The following is a 17,065-nucleotide window of genomic DNA, read 5'->3' as shown; positions in this document are numbered from 1 at the left end:
TTGCTATTTATGTTAGTATTTCTCACACGTCGTTTAAAATTCAGCATACTAACATACGATTTGATGGTTCACCGCTATCTATAAGTATATATGTTGACACATACATTCTAGTTACAAAATAAAGTTATAGCATTATGTCACACTGTTTTGAGATGTCGAAGAGAATAGATCAATATCAATAGATCACATAAAAAATTGCGTATGTCCATACTGAAAGTCTTGGTACAACTTCAATTAGATTCCAATGAGTAAAATGTCTAAAGAGGTTTTTAGCGTATGGAGAGTCACATTTAACCACAATTGAGTCGTTAAGTTTGGTGGCAACATTGGAATATCTGTTAGTCACACAACTCCAAAATTAGATGCCATATCCTCTTTTTTGATAAGAAATATGTTAACATCTCAACTGTTTAAGCCAGACCACAATTACCAGTGCTTTTTATGAAGTAGGTCTGCTTTTCTTGCTACCACTCTCACTGTTTCTCCTTGAATTTTTTCCAACTTGGATAAAAACACCGCGGTTATCACTGGTTTGTCATACAAAGTAGGAATGCTGAAACATGGCATGTTTCAACATCCTGGAAGTTAGATCACCTAAAACAACATACAAAATCTCAAATGATAGAGAAATATCTATACTTTCTGATAAAATAATTTAAAATCTGACAAAATTAACCCTTTAAGCAGTATTTCTTACTGAATATATATTTTTTAAATCCTGAATTTCATTTTTTTTAAACTAATGAAAGTAGTAGTGGTGTAAAAGGTGGAATACTTTTGAAAATAGAATAACTTCCCTTGGTATTGAAACAAGAAATGATTGAAAAGAGCAAAAATTTTTGTGTCGAGTCTTTAGAAAAATATGCGAATTCGTCTAGCAAGAAGGTGCTGAGAAGGAAAAAAAAATTTTTAAAACTTTTTATTGTCAAAAAAAAACTTTTATTCAAAAAAACTTTTATTGCCATAAAAAACTTTTATTCAAAAAAAACTTATATAAAATAGATAATAAAAGAGCAGTGTAAATTTTGATAATAACTGTATAACTTAGAGTTTCAAGCTAAAAAGATGTTAAAATATTTAGCACTCATCAGACACTCTGGGCAACGAGATACAATTCTGATGGTATATACCAATATATGTATATATTAGTGTATACATACAATATATATACATACAAAGTATATAGTATATATACTATATACATATAGTATATACATATAGTATATATATATAGTATATATATATACTATATACCAAAGTATGTAGTATATATACTATATACTTTGGTATGTAGTATATATACTATATACCAAAGTATATAGTATACTGTATACATTGTGGAAGAATTAATCATAAAATGGTGTATGTGAGATTGAGTACTTTCCCACTGTTCAGGGGGTTAATAAATGTCTAAAATCACCCCATTTCACATTATGCTAGTAAATTGCCGGCATTGCACGGGTATTAAAAACAGCTTGTAAACAGTGTGGCAAGTAATGTAGTTGCCTGCCACTTGCCATTGGCCAGGCACATTTGACAATGACACAAGGCAAGACAATGACAAGGCACATTGCACAATGGCTAATTTGAGTAAGCTAGTATATTGCTAAACTTAGAAAGAAGAGCCGTGAGAGCAAGCTTTAGTAATGTTGGGCATAACACAGAGTTGCTGTGTGTATTTTAATCGACATAACGACTCATATCGCCTATTGAATCCATTGCATCTCGCTAGCTCAATTGGTTAGATTATTGCCTGGTGAATGAGAGGTATCAAGATCAAATCCAGCATGAAGCGGATCTTTATTTTCTAGATTATAATAGCTATTAAAATCTAGGAATGAATAGATTTTGTTTGGTATAATCTAGTAATACCGAGCGACGGACATTAAGATTTATATAGATATTAAAATTAAAAATAGGAAAATTAAAAAAATGAAAGTATCACCAAAGCTAAAACTGAGTTTAGTTTGCAATAACTGGAAGACCAGCAGAAAATCGTTTGCTCAATTTTCGGAGGAAGCTACTTATACTGTAGGTTGAATACTAATAAAATACTACTCATGTATTCCCTTTAATTCTACAGTCTGCAAATATCGACAATGGAGGGCTTGTTCAAGGACAGTAGAAAAGATTTTGACATTATGACGAGCGTCGTGACATGTCACAGAGAATGGGGAAGCATTAATGCCAACACTAGTCTCGTCACTTCTCTCCCAACAAGGTTAGTTGACTAATCTCTCCTATTCACTACTTGTTTAGCAACTCCCAAGTTTTACCCTTCCTGCTTTTTTGTAAATAATTCAGCTTGATTACATTCAAAAAAATTATATGACTCTTTTATATAACTTATGTGTGTATTTTATTTCATCAATTAGTAGAAATATATCATTTAACAAAATAAAGATATAGTTATAATATTGATTAAGTTAAACAAAATAAATGAAAGCATAGTTTCTACCCATTAAGGCACGATGAGGTTCCATTGTGATGGTACTCTGTATTCGATTGTTTTTTGACCTGAAGCAGGATAAAATAATGGTAATGGTAGGTTGATTTCTAAAAATCTAGTGTTATAGTGTGAATCTTTCTTTGTTTTATCATTGCTTGAATAAAATTTTGAATTAGATAACAAGAGAATTTTATACTGGTAAAGTTTATCAACAGGCAACACAGACAGCTGAACAAACAGGGACTTGCATATTAGTTTTAAATATTATTTGAATTCTTCATTAAGAAAAAATTCTGTGCCGCATCATTCACTCGTTTCCATGCTTTGATTGGCTGCGGAGTTGCTTCCACCTCAAAACATAAAAACTGTAAAATCTAAACGCATTTGATGCCATTTCGTTTCACTAACTTTGTGCCACTGCGTTTGCTGTGAGAGTACTATGACATCTCTTGGAAATGCCCTCTGTTGTTGGATCTGAATCCATAAAACTTGGCTAAGCTCTCCTCTATGAAAGTTTAAAAAATTTCAGTTCACTTCGGCTTACAACTTCGCAGGTCCATGCTATGAAAACATTCCGCTGCTGGTCATTACTGTTTCTGCTTGACATTCTGAATATTCCGCTGTACTCTATAAGTGCAGTAAGAATGGTGTCTGGTTGTTGTTCTAGGCCTTCATATCTCTGACATAAGCTGATACTGAATATGGACACAGGCATAGACAGCTATGAGTCTCCTATGTGGGCGTACTGCTCCATCTTCAAGGCTCTGCTTACTCGCCTTCTCTTCATGGGTTAGTATCTCTCTCTCTCTTTTTGTGGGTCAGTACATCCTTTTGTGTGTCACTATTTCTTTTCATAAGTTAGTATCTCTTTCTCTTTATGGGTCAGTGCTTCCTATTGAGTGCAACTATTTTTTTCATGGGTTAGTATCTCTCTCTTTGTGGGTCATTGCTTCCTTTTGTGTGCCACTAATTCTTTTCATGGGTCAATATTTCCTTCTCTTTGTGGGTCTGTACTTCCTTTAATATGCATTTTATTGGCATTGATTTCAATATCCTATTTTCCTATACTGTAGTTTATTAAATAGCCTCCAACTTTTTTCATGCTCTGTGTTTTCATAAACTAAATCTGGAACTCTGAGCACCTGTACGAGGTCTATTGTATTTAACTGTAGCTCATGCCGGTGTTGCCGTCTGGAGAGTGACTGTGATATATGAAAATGACATCTACTGGGCCTTGGCCTGTACACTGATCCCTCTGGTGGTCGAGGTCATCTATGTTATGCTGAGGCGGCATGGTGCTGAATGGAAACTATGGTAAACATTCATGTTGTCAGGAAGTAGGAAGGGATAGTATATTGTATCGTAGGGCATCATATATCTATACTCACACTGTATATCTATACTCACACTGTATATCTATACTCACACTGTATATCTATACTCGCGCTGTATATCTATACTCACACTGTATATCTATACTCACACTATATATCTATACTCACACTATATCTATACTCACCCTGTATATCTATACACACACTGTATATCTATACTCACACTGTATATCTATACTCGCGCTGTATATCTATACTCACACTATATATCTATACTCACACTATATCTATACTCACCCTGTATATCTATACACACACTATATATCTATACTCACTCTGTATATCTATACTCACACTGTATATCTATACTCACACTGTATATCTATACTCACGCTGTATATCTATACACACTGTATATCTATACTCGCGCTGTATATCTATACTCACACTGTATATCTATACTCACACTATATATCTATACTCACACTATATCTATACTCACCCTGTATATCTATACACACACTGTATATCTATACTCACACTGTATATCTATACTCGCACTGTATATCTATACTCACACTATATATCTATACTCACACTATATCTATACTCACCCTGTATATCTATACACACACTATATATCTATACTCACCCTGTATATCTATACTCACACTGTATATCTATACTCACACTGTATATCTATACTCGCGCTGTATATCTATACTCACACTGTATATCTATACTCGCGCTGTATATCTATACTCACACTGTATATCTATACTCACACTATATATCTATACTCACACTATATCTATACTCACCCTGTATATCTATACACACACTATATATCTATACTCACCCTGTATATCTATACTCACACTGTATATCTATACTCACACTGTATATCTATACTCGCACTGTATATCTATACTCACGCTATATATCTATACTCACGCTATATATCTATACTCACACTGTATATCTATACTCACACTGTATATCTATACTCACACTGTATATCTATACTCACACTATATATCTATACTCACACTATATATCTATACTCACACTGTATATCTATACTCACCCTGTATATCTATACTCACACTGTATAGCTATACTCACACTGTATATCTATACTCGCCCTGTATATCTATACTCACACTGTATATCTATACTCACATTGTATATCTATACTCACATTGTATATCTATACTCACATTGTATATCTATACTCACACTGTATATCTATACTCACCCTGTATATTTATACTCACACTGTATATCTATACTTACACTGTATATCTATACACTCACACTGTATATCTATACACTCACACTGTATATTTATACTCACGCTGTATATCTATACTCACGCCGTATATCTATACTCACATTGTATATCTATACTCACACTGTATATCTATACTCACACTATATCTATACTCACATTGTATATCTATACTCACCCTGTATATTTATACTCACACTGTATATCTATACTCACATTGTATATCTATACTCACATTGTATATCTATACTCACACTGTATATCTATACTCACACTGTATATCTATACTCACACTGTATATCTATACTCACCCTGTATATCTATATTCACACTGTATATCTATACTTACACTGTATATCTATACACTCACACTGTATATCTATACACTCACACTGTATATTTATACTCCCGCTGTATATCTATACTCACGCCGTATATCTATACTCACATTGTATATCTATACTCACACTGTATATCTATACTCACACTATATCTATACTCACATTGTATATCTATACTCACCCTGTATATTTATACTCACACTGTATATCTATACTCACATTGTATATCTATACTCACATTGTATATCTATACTCACCCTGTATATCTATACTCACATTGTATATCTATACTCACACTGTATATCTATACTCACCCTGTATATCTATACTCACACTATATATCTATACTCACACTGTATATCTATACTCACACTGTATATCTATACTCACACTGTATATCTATACTCACACTAAATATCTATACTCACCCTGTATATCTATACTCACATTGTATATCTATACTCACACTGTATATCTATACTCACACTGTATATCTATACTCACCCTGTATATCTATATTCACACTGTATATCTATACTTACACTGTATATCTATACACTCACACTGTATATCTATACACTCACACTGTATATTTATACTCACGCTGTATATCTATACTCACGCCGTATATCTATACTCACACTGTATATCTATACTCACACTATATATCTTTACTCACACCGTATATCTATACTCACACCGTATATCTATACTCACATTGTATATCTATACTCACACTATATATCTTTACTCACACTATAGTTGTACATATCTACAGTATATATATGTTAGCTGTACATATATATCTACAGTATATATATGATAGTTGTACATATCTATAGTATATATATGATAGTTGTATATATCTATAATATATATATGATAGTTGTACATATCTACAGCATATACATGATAGTTGTATATATCTATATTCTGTTCAACTCAGGTACTGCCCTTCCTTCCTCTTCTACCTGCTGAGTGTTGTGCCTTGCATCTGGTACCTTGAGCTCAACAAGTTAGATATTCTTGCTAAGGAGCAGTCCCAGAATGCAACTAGCACTCTTATCACAAACATAGACATACCAGGGGTGAGTGTGGGTGCTAGGTATGAGCTCTTGGGCCTTGATCGTTAGAGTTTTCATGGCACAATCAAGAATTGTATATCCGCTTCACAAATATTTCAAGTTGCTGCATTACTATGTTATATTCATTATAGTATTTATTCTATTTATTTATTATAGAATATAAGTTGCCAAATTATTTTATTATGTTATGTTCTATTTTTGAAGATCTTTGCTTATGAATCACTACTTTAGATTGGCCCTTTCTTTTGCTCTTTATCCAATGGTGTTGCTTCAAATATTATCAACTACGTATTTTCACTGTTTTCCACGCCATGCTTTAAGCCTCAGGGCCTCTATTCTGCTGGTCTGTTAGCAATTATAGACAACAGAATCACACTTTCGCTCGATCAGAGCATTTTAACTGCGATCAGGTTTCGTTGATTTTAATCTTGAAACATCCTGTCAGTCACATCACCTCAAACGTCGAAAACAATCGCAAATGATAAAAAAATATCGATACTTTCTGATAAAATATACTAAAATTTCATGCAAGCTCACCTTCAAGTGTTTACATAATAAATTCTGTACCTGTGATTGCTTTAAAATTCAGTATGGACTCAACGCCCAAAATAATTTTTATTATGTTTGAAGTTTCTCAGAGAAGCGGAGAGTTCTTTGTAACGATAAAGATACCGAAGATGCAACTCAAAATAATAAAATAGGAAATATGCAATAAACAACTATATAATTTGCTAGCTATAATTATAGCTAAGTTTGGATAAGTGTATCTACCAGCACCGTAACATCCAAGCCGAGGCATCACTGAGGATACATGGCTGTTAGTGTGTCCCTTTACATCAAGCAACACTAAAACCTTTTTATTAGTCATTTACCTTATCTATTTAGTATTTTAAGGTAAGTTAGTTCAAACTTCATTTAGAGTAAGTAATATGTGTATCTACCTCACCACCTCTGCCTCAGACTAGTGCTGGGCACGAGTACTTCTTGGCCAACGCGTTTTTCGGGTATCGGGTTTGTTGATTCGGTTTTTATGTCTAAAATTTCCGAACATCAGAAATATTTAAAAATTTACAATGCAATTATAATTCTATTCCTAATTTATTTATTGTTTTTTATTATTTTCTAATGACCGATATTCGCGCTCGCAGCCTAAACCCTTGGAAGTTTGAACCCCAACTGTCAGTTTTCAGGCATTGCGTAGGGTGTGTCAGAATCTCTATCGTCCGGAATTCCGGCATTCACATGACTTTGTTTACAAAAGCCATTTTTGAGTAATAGCGTAAATCAATCAAATTAATTTTTGCACAAGGTATTAGACCAGAAATTTTACTCCCATTTGTAACAGTTTTCAAATATCTTTACCTACTTCCTTCGTTTTAATAACAAACTTTATTTGAACGATATCGCTAAAAAATTGACACGACTCGTGTGTTGGTAGGTCATGAACGATTGTTATGCAAATAAAGAACTTTATAATACTAATTACAATTTTCAAGTATATTTTGAGTCATAATATACTGATGAACATGTGCTCAATGGATACGATGCTATTGTAAATGTTTTTACGAGTTTTTTAAAATCCTACAAACTTTTATAGTTTTAGCCTGAATAATGATAAAGTACTGCTTTTTATGTTTGATGACATTTGCTGTGGGTTGTCCGACTTTTTTACTCGTGTTTTACCATATATCATTGTATTATGAGCACGTTCAGATACATATAATAAATGTTTAAACATTCGGATCGTTGGACAGAGTTCCCAGAGTTACTGACACGCAATGACAAAAAAGGCCAGAGTTCAAAGGGTTAACAGCCGGGTTATTAAACAGTGTTTAGAGAGTAAGGCGCAATAGACTGAGTTTTTGTCTACTTTACTCGACAGATCCGTGTACCTAAATTCGAACTTAAAAGTCAAATCTCTATTACCCGATACTCGAGAGAAGATAAACCCGCGAGTCCAACGAGTTTTCGTATCCGTGTCCAGCACTACCTCAGACCCTCTCTCCACTTCTCTCTGTCTGTCTTTCTCTAAGATGAAGTGGCAATAAAAACCTTTTTATTCACTATTTGTTCACTAATTTTTAAATGTTTTATATTTTAAATGTTTTACACCACTTTGTCTGTGTGAATATCTGCAGTTTTTATTATCATCGGTTTCACAGCTGTGAAACAAATTAAATGAATTACAGTGTATTATTATGGTAATAGTTGATCCAACATATGATGGTCTTAACATATGAAGCTCATGAAGGTCATGGAACTAATTAAATTTGCTATTCATGCATAAAGGTTTGACCTTTGTACATGAATCGCTGATTATGTACATAATCTAAAATTTTAACATTTTTGTTTCAAAATGTTTGACCTTTATACATGAATTTATGATTAAATATTATGATATTGCAGTTTATCTACCAGGTCATGAAAGAAAATAACTAAAATACTTATCTAAATGTGAAAAATTGTAGCGCTTTGTGATTCCACGCAATCAGACTACGTAGTCACTTACACTGATTAGCATAAAACTAGCGAGATAAAACAACTCCGGAACTTTACTGTAGTCGTAAGAGTTGTTCTCTGTTTGAAAATAACATTGCTATGGTACATTTAATGTTCTGCAAATATGTTATAGCTTGTTTTTTAAAATTCTAACAACTGAAAAACAGTTTTCTTCACTTTGTTTGCTGACTCATTACTTGTTTGCTGCTGCCAGGTATTTTGGATATGGACTGTTTGAATTATGAAAGTGCATGAGCTCCTCTAAGTTCGCTCCTCTCCTCGCTATCTCTTCTTTTTTCTAAACGCAATATGTTACAGCTAACTCAAAAGCCTCAGCAGCAGGTTCAGATTGCAGGCATCAGGTTGTAATTTTATTATTACCGCAGTACGATAATATTATTGAATTATAATAATTAACTATATAATTAATATTATAATTAATTATATAATTAATATATTATTATATATAATATATTATATATAATATATTATATATAATATATTATATATCATAATAATATATTATATATAATATATTATTAAGATAAGATATATGATTATATACATTATAATATTATATTAATATAATTTTATATATATAATGTATAATAATATTATATTGATATTAATATACATAATTTATTATATAAATAATACAATGATAATATACTTATATAATTATTATAATATTACCACAGCATGTTATTGTTATCTATTACCGCAGTTAAAATTTAGGATATGTGATAGAAATTGCGGTGCCTTTATCTGAATTCTAACATTCTTCAGCGGTTACAAGTGGTCGGATCTCATACCAACACTCATGTTCTTGTAGTTGCGAACACAGAAGATAACATATTCGTCAGGTGAGTGGGTGAATGGAGTAGAGCAGTCTCTCATGGTCCTACTTATCCTCGGTCGATGGCTGCTGCCTAAGGGTGACCTTAGTCACGAACAGGTCTCTCAAGTGAGTCGTCTCCCTCTTCTTCACGGCTCTTGCGTGCAACGCGAAAGGTTGTGAGTCTTTTGTTTAATACAAAATCTGAGACATTGTCTCTTATACAGGTTACCGTAAAACCTCTAATTGAATGCCATAGCGCTCTATTTTTCACCCTTTATAGTGGCGGGCAATTGGAGGTGGCGGTCGAATAGAGGTTTTACGGTATCTGTGACAGACAAGGTTGTGATGTCCCGTCATTCACGCATGTTGCACTTCATATCTCTGGAACTAGTGTTTTGAAGGCAGTAAATTTTATATTATCTGAAAGCCAAGAAAATACTGCATCAATTAATTTAAAGAATTTTATAATGAGAGCAAATGCGCATGTTTAGTGGCATGAAATAACTCTAGATGTCAAATTATTATTTATGTACATGCCCATATATTTCTCAAAGTATGTCTGTCACTCCAGCTATAGCTCTAGCGCACGCTGATTATTTTACCGATGCGGCCATGCGTTACGATGCCCCTGTTAAGAAGTATTTATCGTAAGGTTCGATTACTATATCTGGGGTCAAGGCCAATTCTTCTCGCGCAGACATTTATATTTTCTCCGTATTGTCGTATTCAAAGTTTTGATGGATAGCTTCTGGTGGAACAGAAACCTTTTTTGTACACACACTTCTATGCAAAAATTGTTATTATTAGTTCTACATATTCAGGATTTTTATTTTGTTTTCTCAGTTCATATTAATTGTATCATTACCGAATCATATTTTATTGTAATCGTAGCAAAACAGACTTAATTTAGCTATTAGTTGCCAATTATTTCACTTTTACATCTAAACCTTTTTATAGTCATTTTATTTTTTAAAATTTATTTGACTTGCACGAAACATTTTCCTCATGATATGAAGTTTAAAGGTTGTTTAACAAAATTTGAAAACCTTAACAGTTGTTTTTATTTTCTTTTTCAACTTATTTCAATTACACAAAACACTTCTCTCATGATATGTAGTTTGAAAGTTAGAATGGCAAATGCTGTTAAATACAAATCAATTTTCTGACCACAAACCTTTTTATTACCCGGGCAACGCCGGGTAGCACAGCTAGTATTATTCTATTTATTACTCTCTATAATTAGGCAAATTTGATCTCTCAATCACTTCCAAACTACCACTACATGTTGCTGAGCTTCAGTAGCCTTCAACATACAGCATTGAAAGGAGACAAGTTTCAAATAGGACAAGAATATGATATTAGAACAGTAGATGGATCCCTCTTACCTGTTTCAAATAGGACAAGAATATGATATTAGAACAGTAGATGGATCCCTCTTACCTGTTTCAAATAGGACAAGAATATGATATTATAACAGTAGATGGATCCCGCTTACCTGTTTCTAGATCCTATTCGTCTACCTTGCCTATGCCTCTGATATCCTTGAGCTGCTCGAGATATTCAAGGAGAAGGCAATTCTTGAGCAGACGGAGCTCGTTTATGGCACCCTCTTAGCCTACACCATCAGCCTACTTCAGTTCGTCCTCATCTTCACTTCTGTGGGCGTAACTAAGAGAGCCCGCAATGTCAACACATTCATCGCCTTTGTCACGCACAGGGTAGGTAAACGTGGATACAGCTTTGTTCATAGTTTACCACGAGTTAGTCCCTTGAGGTTTCAAATGACGACAGATCTTGGTTCTTTAGGATAGCTATGATATTTGCAAAAGAATACTGTACTAAATACCATCAAAACAATGTGACTAGCAAGTGAACTACTTTCCATAATTTCATGGGCAGATAACTTCAAGGGTGGATAACTCTAATTTATTGCCTCCAATTTTGAAATGCTCATTGACAATTAGGTGCTTACTGTAGTTAAGGCCTTAAGGGGTGTCAAACTTATTTTTACCGAGGGCCACATCAGCGTAATGGCAGTCCTCAAAGAGCCAGATGTAACTTATAATTGTTACAAATTGTAATCGAATTATGTAAAATAACTTAAACTAATCTTTGATATTAAATAACTCTGACTTTATTACTTGAAGTTGTAAACAGAACAGCTGCACAGCAAAACATGCAGAACACTTGTTTTCGAAAAAAATCAGAAAAATTACACAATACCCATTAACATGGGGATACTTTCAGTAAAATCAGAAACTGTGAGCTGCTAAGAACATAAATTTGTTTGCATACACGCATTAAACCTGCAAACACTAAATAATTGCAGCAGTAGCAACACATAATCAATATGTAAGCAGCAAAAAACTAAAAATGATTTGCTATCTGCTGAAACAAAGTTAGACTTGCACCAAAAAATTGCAAAATATACAGTGTTTGACTAAAATTACCTATTTATTACATACAGTACAAAGCTATGAATATTATTTATACATATACAGTTGGTCATGAACATGAAAATGAAAATCACGAAACTCTAATTTCGAACTTTTCCTCGCGAGTATTATCCTTTAAAGCATAGCAAATCTACTTGCCAGCATAACTCAAACTACCATACACATGTTTCAAATAATAAAATATGTTCAGTAACTCTGTTCTTGACTTTTCAGACTTCATAGGCAGCTCTAAGAATCAATATGATCCTATCGAGATTGAATGATAACCTTAGTCTGACTACGGATGACTGCCTAAAAAGTGCATTTTTATTCGAGCATAACAATTCAAATTGACAAAATTAAAAGTTACTAAAAATTTTGAAACATTAAAAATAATGTTTTGATTTATGCAGTCTTTCACTGTCTTACCCCTTCTGAATCTGCATATTTACTTCTAGAGTTGAAAAAAAAATTGATCGCGAACGATAAATTTTAGAGTGACCGCGATGATATTCGGTTTAGGTAGATGTCGATGTGGGTGTAGTATTTTAGTTATAACTTTTGTCAGAGAGATCATTGAGGCATATTTGTACGTGTGTTTGATTAGCCAGAAAATTTTCTTTTTAATTAATCAAAAATCTTCCTATGTAATTTAAAAATAACGATACAAGGAATAGATAAATTTCAGAGGCAAGATAACTCGCGTTGGGGTGCCTAGCAACGTTATAAATACAGGAGTTGACTTCCTCTTGTGCGAATGAGTAATTAAGCTCTCGCGGACTTAGAATCACGTGGCGGGCCATGTGATTGACACCTGTGCTGTAGTGGCGGGCCATGTGATTGACACCTGTGCTGTAGTGGCGGGCCATGTGATTGACACCTGTGCTGTAGTGGCGGGCCATGTGATTGACACCTGTGCTGTAGTGGCGGGCCATGTGATTGACACCTGTGTTGTAGTGGCGGGCCATGTGATTGACACCTGTGCTGTAGTGGCGGGCCATGTGATTGACACCTGTGCTGTAGTGGCGGGCCATGTGATTGACACCTGTGTTGTAGTGGCGGGCCATGTGATTGACACCTGTGTTGTAGTGGCGGGCCATGTGATTGACACCTGTGCTGTAGTGGCGGGCCATGTGATTGACACCTGTGCTGTAGTGTATCAGATTATCACTGTATGTCACCTTGATGGATCAGCTAATAACATTGCATGTGTTCATCTGTATAGTTCAGGATGTTTACATTACTGCTGTTATATTGTGGTACACTATAGAACAGAAAAGCATAAAAATAAAACCTCTATTTGAAAGCCACCTTCAGTATAACGCAGGAGAAGGATTAAAAAATTCAACGACGCAAGTTTGATGATAACAAACCAAGGATTTGAGTGATATGAAATTTTGTTCATAGTTTTTTCAAAATATTGCGATAGAATAATGTAAATAAAGGTAAATTATTGATTGTATTGATTGACAGTGTCATGCCATGAATTTAATTTCTATATACATTTTTCAACAATTAGGTATGATAACAGAACACCCAAAATTCTTTTTGTTATAGGAATGATATTTGTGATAAGTATTAGGCCATGTTACACAAAGTTTGTAAAAATCCTCAGACAAGTAATACATTTCCCAATGCATCATTAGATAGAAGATAGAGAAGTTACTCATTCTTCGTGTTTAATTGAAACCGGCCCCTCGAGAAAAGTGAAAATTTGTGAAATACAGACTCATCTAATAAAGTCACTTTTTCATTAACCATTTTCCCTTTTTTCTTACGTTTATTAGACAATTTAGAGGGTTCAAGAGGCTATAATTTGCTATAATAAGAACTGTTGTAGGCACGGCTTAATATACTAATAGAGTCATATAAATCTTATGCTATTAATAGGGTTTCATAGAAGTTACATGAAAATTGTACTGATTTTAACAGTAATGTTTCATACTTGAATTTGTTTAATCCATTTTCGGATTTGCCTCCTCTTGTCTACCTTTTGAATGATGGTGCATTCAAATGCTGCTGACCAGATATTTTACTGTTGCTTATGCAACATTTCATAATAGAAAATGTAGTGACAATGTTGAGGGCATTTAAGAGGCATGATGAAGGGTGACACGAGCACTTTGCACTTTTATACTTCACAAAACGTAACGAGATAACAAAAAACAGATGACTGCTAGCTATCACAATGATGCTACCTATGGAGGGAGTTCACTGGGCCAGAGTTTGAGAGAAATTCATGTATTTTAATTTTCTTTATTTTTAATTTATAATGAATAATTTTTCCCCCATTTATTTAAATTATAATTATTCAAATTATTTATTTTTGACAATAATTTGATTTGTTTACTGGCTGTTCAAGTGCAAGTATGACGAAAGATTAAGAATTGCTCTTTGAGGAGGTTAATCATAATTAACATAAAACTAGATGAATGCCAGGCGCTGCCCGAGTGATAGAAAAGTCTTTGCACAGAAAATTGATTTGTATTTAACATATAACAACATTTGCCATTCTAACTTTCAAACTACATATCATGAGAAAAGGGTTTTGTGTAGTTGAAATAATTTAAGAGAAAATAAAAACAACTCTAAAGGTTTTCAAACTTTTTCAGGCAACTATAACTTTCAAACTTTATATCGTGAGGAAAATGTTTCATGCAGGTCAAATAAATTACAAAAATAAACGACTATAGAAAGGTCAAGATGTAAATGTGAAATAATTAGCAAGTAATAGCTAAATTAAGTTGGTTTGGCTACTACTACAATAAAAAATGATTTGGTAATGATACAATTAATGCGAATTGAGAAAACAAAATAAAAATCCTGAATACGTTGAATTAATAATAACAATTCTTGCATAGAAGTGCGTGTGTATAACAAAAGGTTACTGTTCCACCAGAAGCTATTAGCTTCTGGTCCACCAGAAGCTATTAGCTTCTGGTCCACCAGAAGCTATTAGCTTCGCCTCTTTAAAACCGCTTTAATTTTTATGTACATGTAATCGAGAGTTGTTATCCCCTTCTTCTAACTTATTTGTAATAAAAACTCAATTTGCAAAAAATAGAACTTTGTCTAAAATACAGCAATAGGTAACCGAGGCAGGGCACTCTCTGCATCGGTGACCTTGATATATGTAGTAATTCTCCAGGCTGATTGTATTTTGGCAAATCTATAGCTACCAACCTTGACCTTACAATAACTACTTGTAATTTTGATGTGCAGTTTTAGATATCTAGTAACTTATTTGTGATGTCTACAGGCAGTTCCTTACAAACATAAACCTAAGCTATTGTCTAGAGTCTAGACACTGATGACATTGTTTGTCTTTCATAGATGTCTAATAGCTCACGAGGTTTTACTGGAAACCTAGCACTAATAGTTCTAATAGTTCACGCAGTGTGCAGTAGTGCATACCTTTATCAGCCTTTAATTAGGTCACTCTATTGTATAGCTCTATGAGTTACTTAAAGGTTGACTTGCAACAAAATTCACATTACAGTTATTTGGTATCAAAAGATTCACCAAGTCTTACTCTGTTGTGTTATAGGTGCCAAATATGTGGAAATGTGATTACAAGCTCTTAAAAGCTCAAAAACTAAAAGCTGCCGTAGATTGGAATCTTTTTATTTCTCTGACGTAGTCATGAAATTTATTTATCGTCTTGTCACGTGATGTTCTCACGTGAATTGAAAGGCCAATAAAAAGCTCAATATAAAACTTATCGTAGCACTAGTTTATGACAAACACTTCGGGTTTCACCGAAGACCCCGTATCAAATATAGATGCTCGCTACTTTACAGTTTTGTTTCGGCTTGATCTAATCGTCAAGTCGTAATCTGATCATGTGACCCAATACTTCGCAAATAATTTTTGCAGCATTTTTCGATTATCACAGGTGACCAACAGGCTCGTCTTGATTATCAGACAATGATATGTACTCCTTCGAGGTAAGGTTAAAAAATTAAATGAATTTTACGTTAAGTTATAAGATATCACTGCTAAAAGTGACTGGATTACGGTGACAATAAAACAGACGCGTAAGAACAATAGACATAGTTTTATTGAATGCGTGAAGTATATTTGTGAAAATGTTTCGACGAATAAAGTTGCATGAAAGTGTAAACAGAAACCATCTACCACAGCAACGTCACATTTGAGCCGTTTTGGAAAGCGAATCCAAACTACGGGCGGTCTCGTGTGGCTGCGATTAATTGTTCGTTTTTGAGCTTTTAAGAGCTTGTAATCACCTTTTCACATATTTAGCACCTACAACACAACAGAGTAAGACATGGTGAATCTTATGATACCAAATAACTGTAATGTGAATTTTCTTACAAGTCAACCTTTAAAAGTGTAACTTTGTAGCTCTATGATTTACTCAAAAGTATAACTGTGTAGCTCTATGATTTACTCGACAGTGTAACTCTATTGGTCTCTCTATAGTGTAATTCTACTCTTTGGCAGGATGTGACAGCAGCTGTTATAGAACTCGGACTACAAGACATTCCATTCATAACTGTCAGAATGATTTCTATTATCGGTGAGTCCTGTCAGCACCCCGTTGTGTACAATATTATTTGCCTTACTTACAAGGTTGTCACATATGGTGGAAATTGCAGCGACATTTTAACTGTCTTTAAGACTCAATTTAACGATGAACAAATTACTTTGTTGATTTTATCAGAAATTATCTGTATTTTTCTATGATTTGTGATTGTTTTTGATGTTTGAGGTGATCTGACTGCCAGGATGTCTCAAGATTAAAATTGACAAAACTTGAACACAATTAAAAC

General features: G+C 33.6%; 1 protein-coding gene across 3 annotated transcripts in view; it reads left to right on the top strand.

The window, feature by feature from the left end:
- Window positions 1-3,114: 3,114 nt before the first annotated feature.
- The window catches only part of LOC137398717 (transmembrane protein 26-like), a 33,599-nt gene continuing 19,648 nt past the window's right edge, over window positions 3,115-17,065 (top strand). For 2 of the 3 annotated variants that reach the window (XM_068084902.1, XM_068084901.1), the window contains exons 1-6: window positions 3,115-3,238; window positions 3,622-3,763; window positions 6,362-6,503; window positions 9,832-9,963; window positions 11,343-11,555; window positions 16,737-16,812. In XM_068084902.1, the coding sequence (XP_067941003.1) occupies window positions 3,151-3,238; window positions 3,622-3,763; window positions 6,362-6,503; window positions 9,832-9,963; window positions 11,343-11,555; window positions 16,737-16,812 (793 nt within the window). In that variant the 5' untranslated portion in view covers window positions 3,115-3,150. The remainder of the gene's footprint in view (window positions 3,239-3,621; window positions 3,764-6,361; window positions 6,504-9,831; window positions 9,964-11,342; window positions 11,556-16,736; window positions 16,813-17,065) is intronic. The other variant, XM_068084904.1, reaches the window with a different exon arrangement.

Source organism: Watersipora subatra, chromosome 6, assembly GCF_963576615.1.
Source record: "Watersipora subatra chromosome 6, tzWatSuba1.1, whole genome shotgun sequence".
NCBI lineage: Eukaryota > Metazoa > Bryozoa > Gymnolaemata > Cheilostomatida > Watersiporidae > Watersipora > Watersipora subatra.
This window is presented reverse-complemented; position numbering and strand designations above follow the sequence as displayed.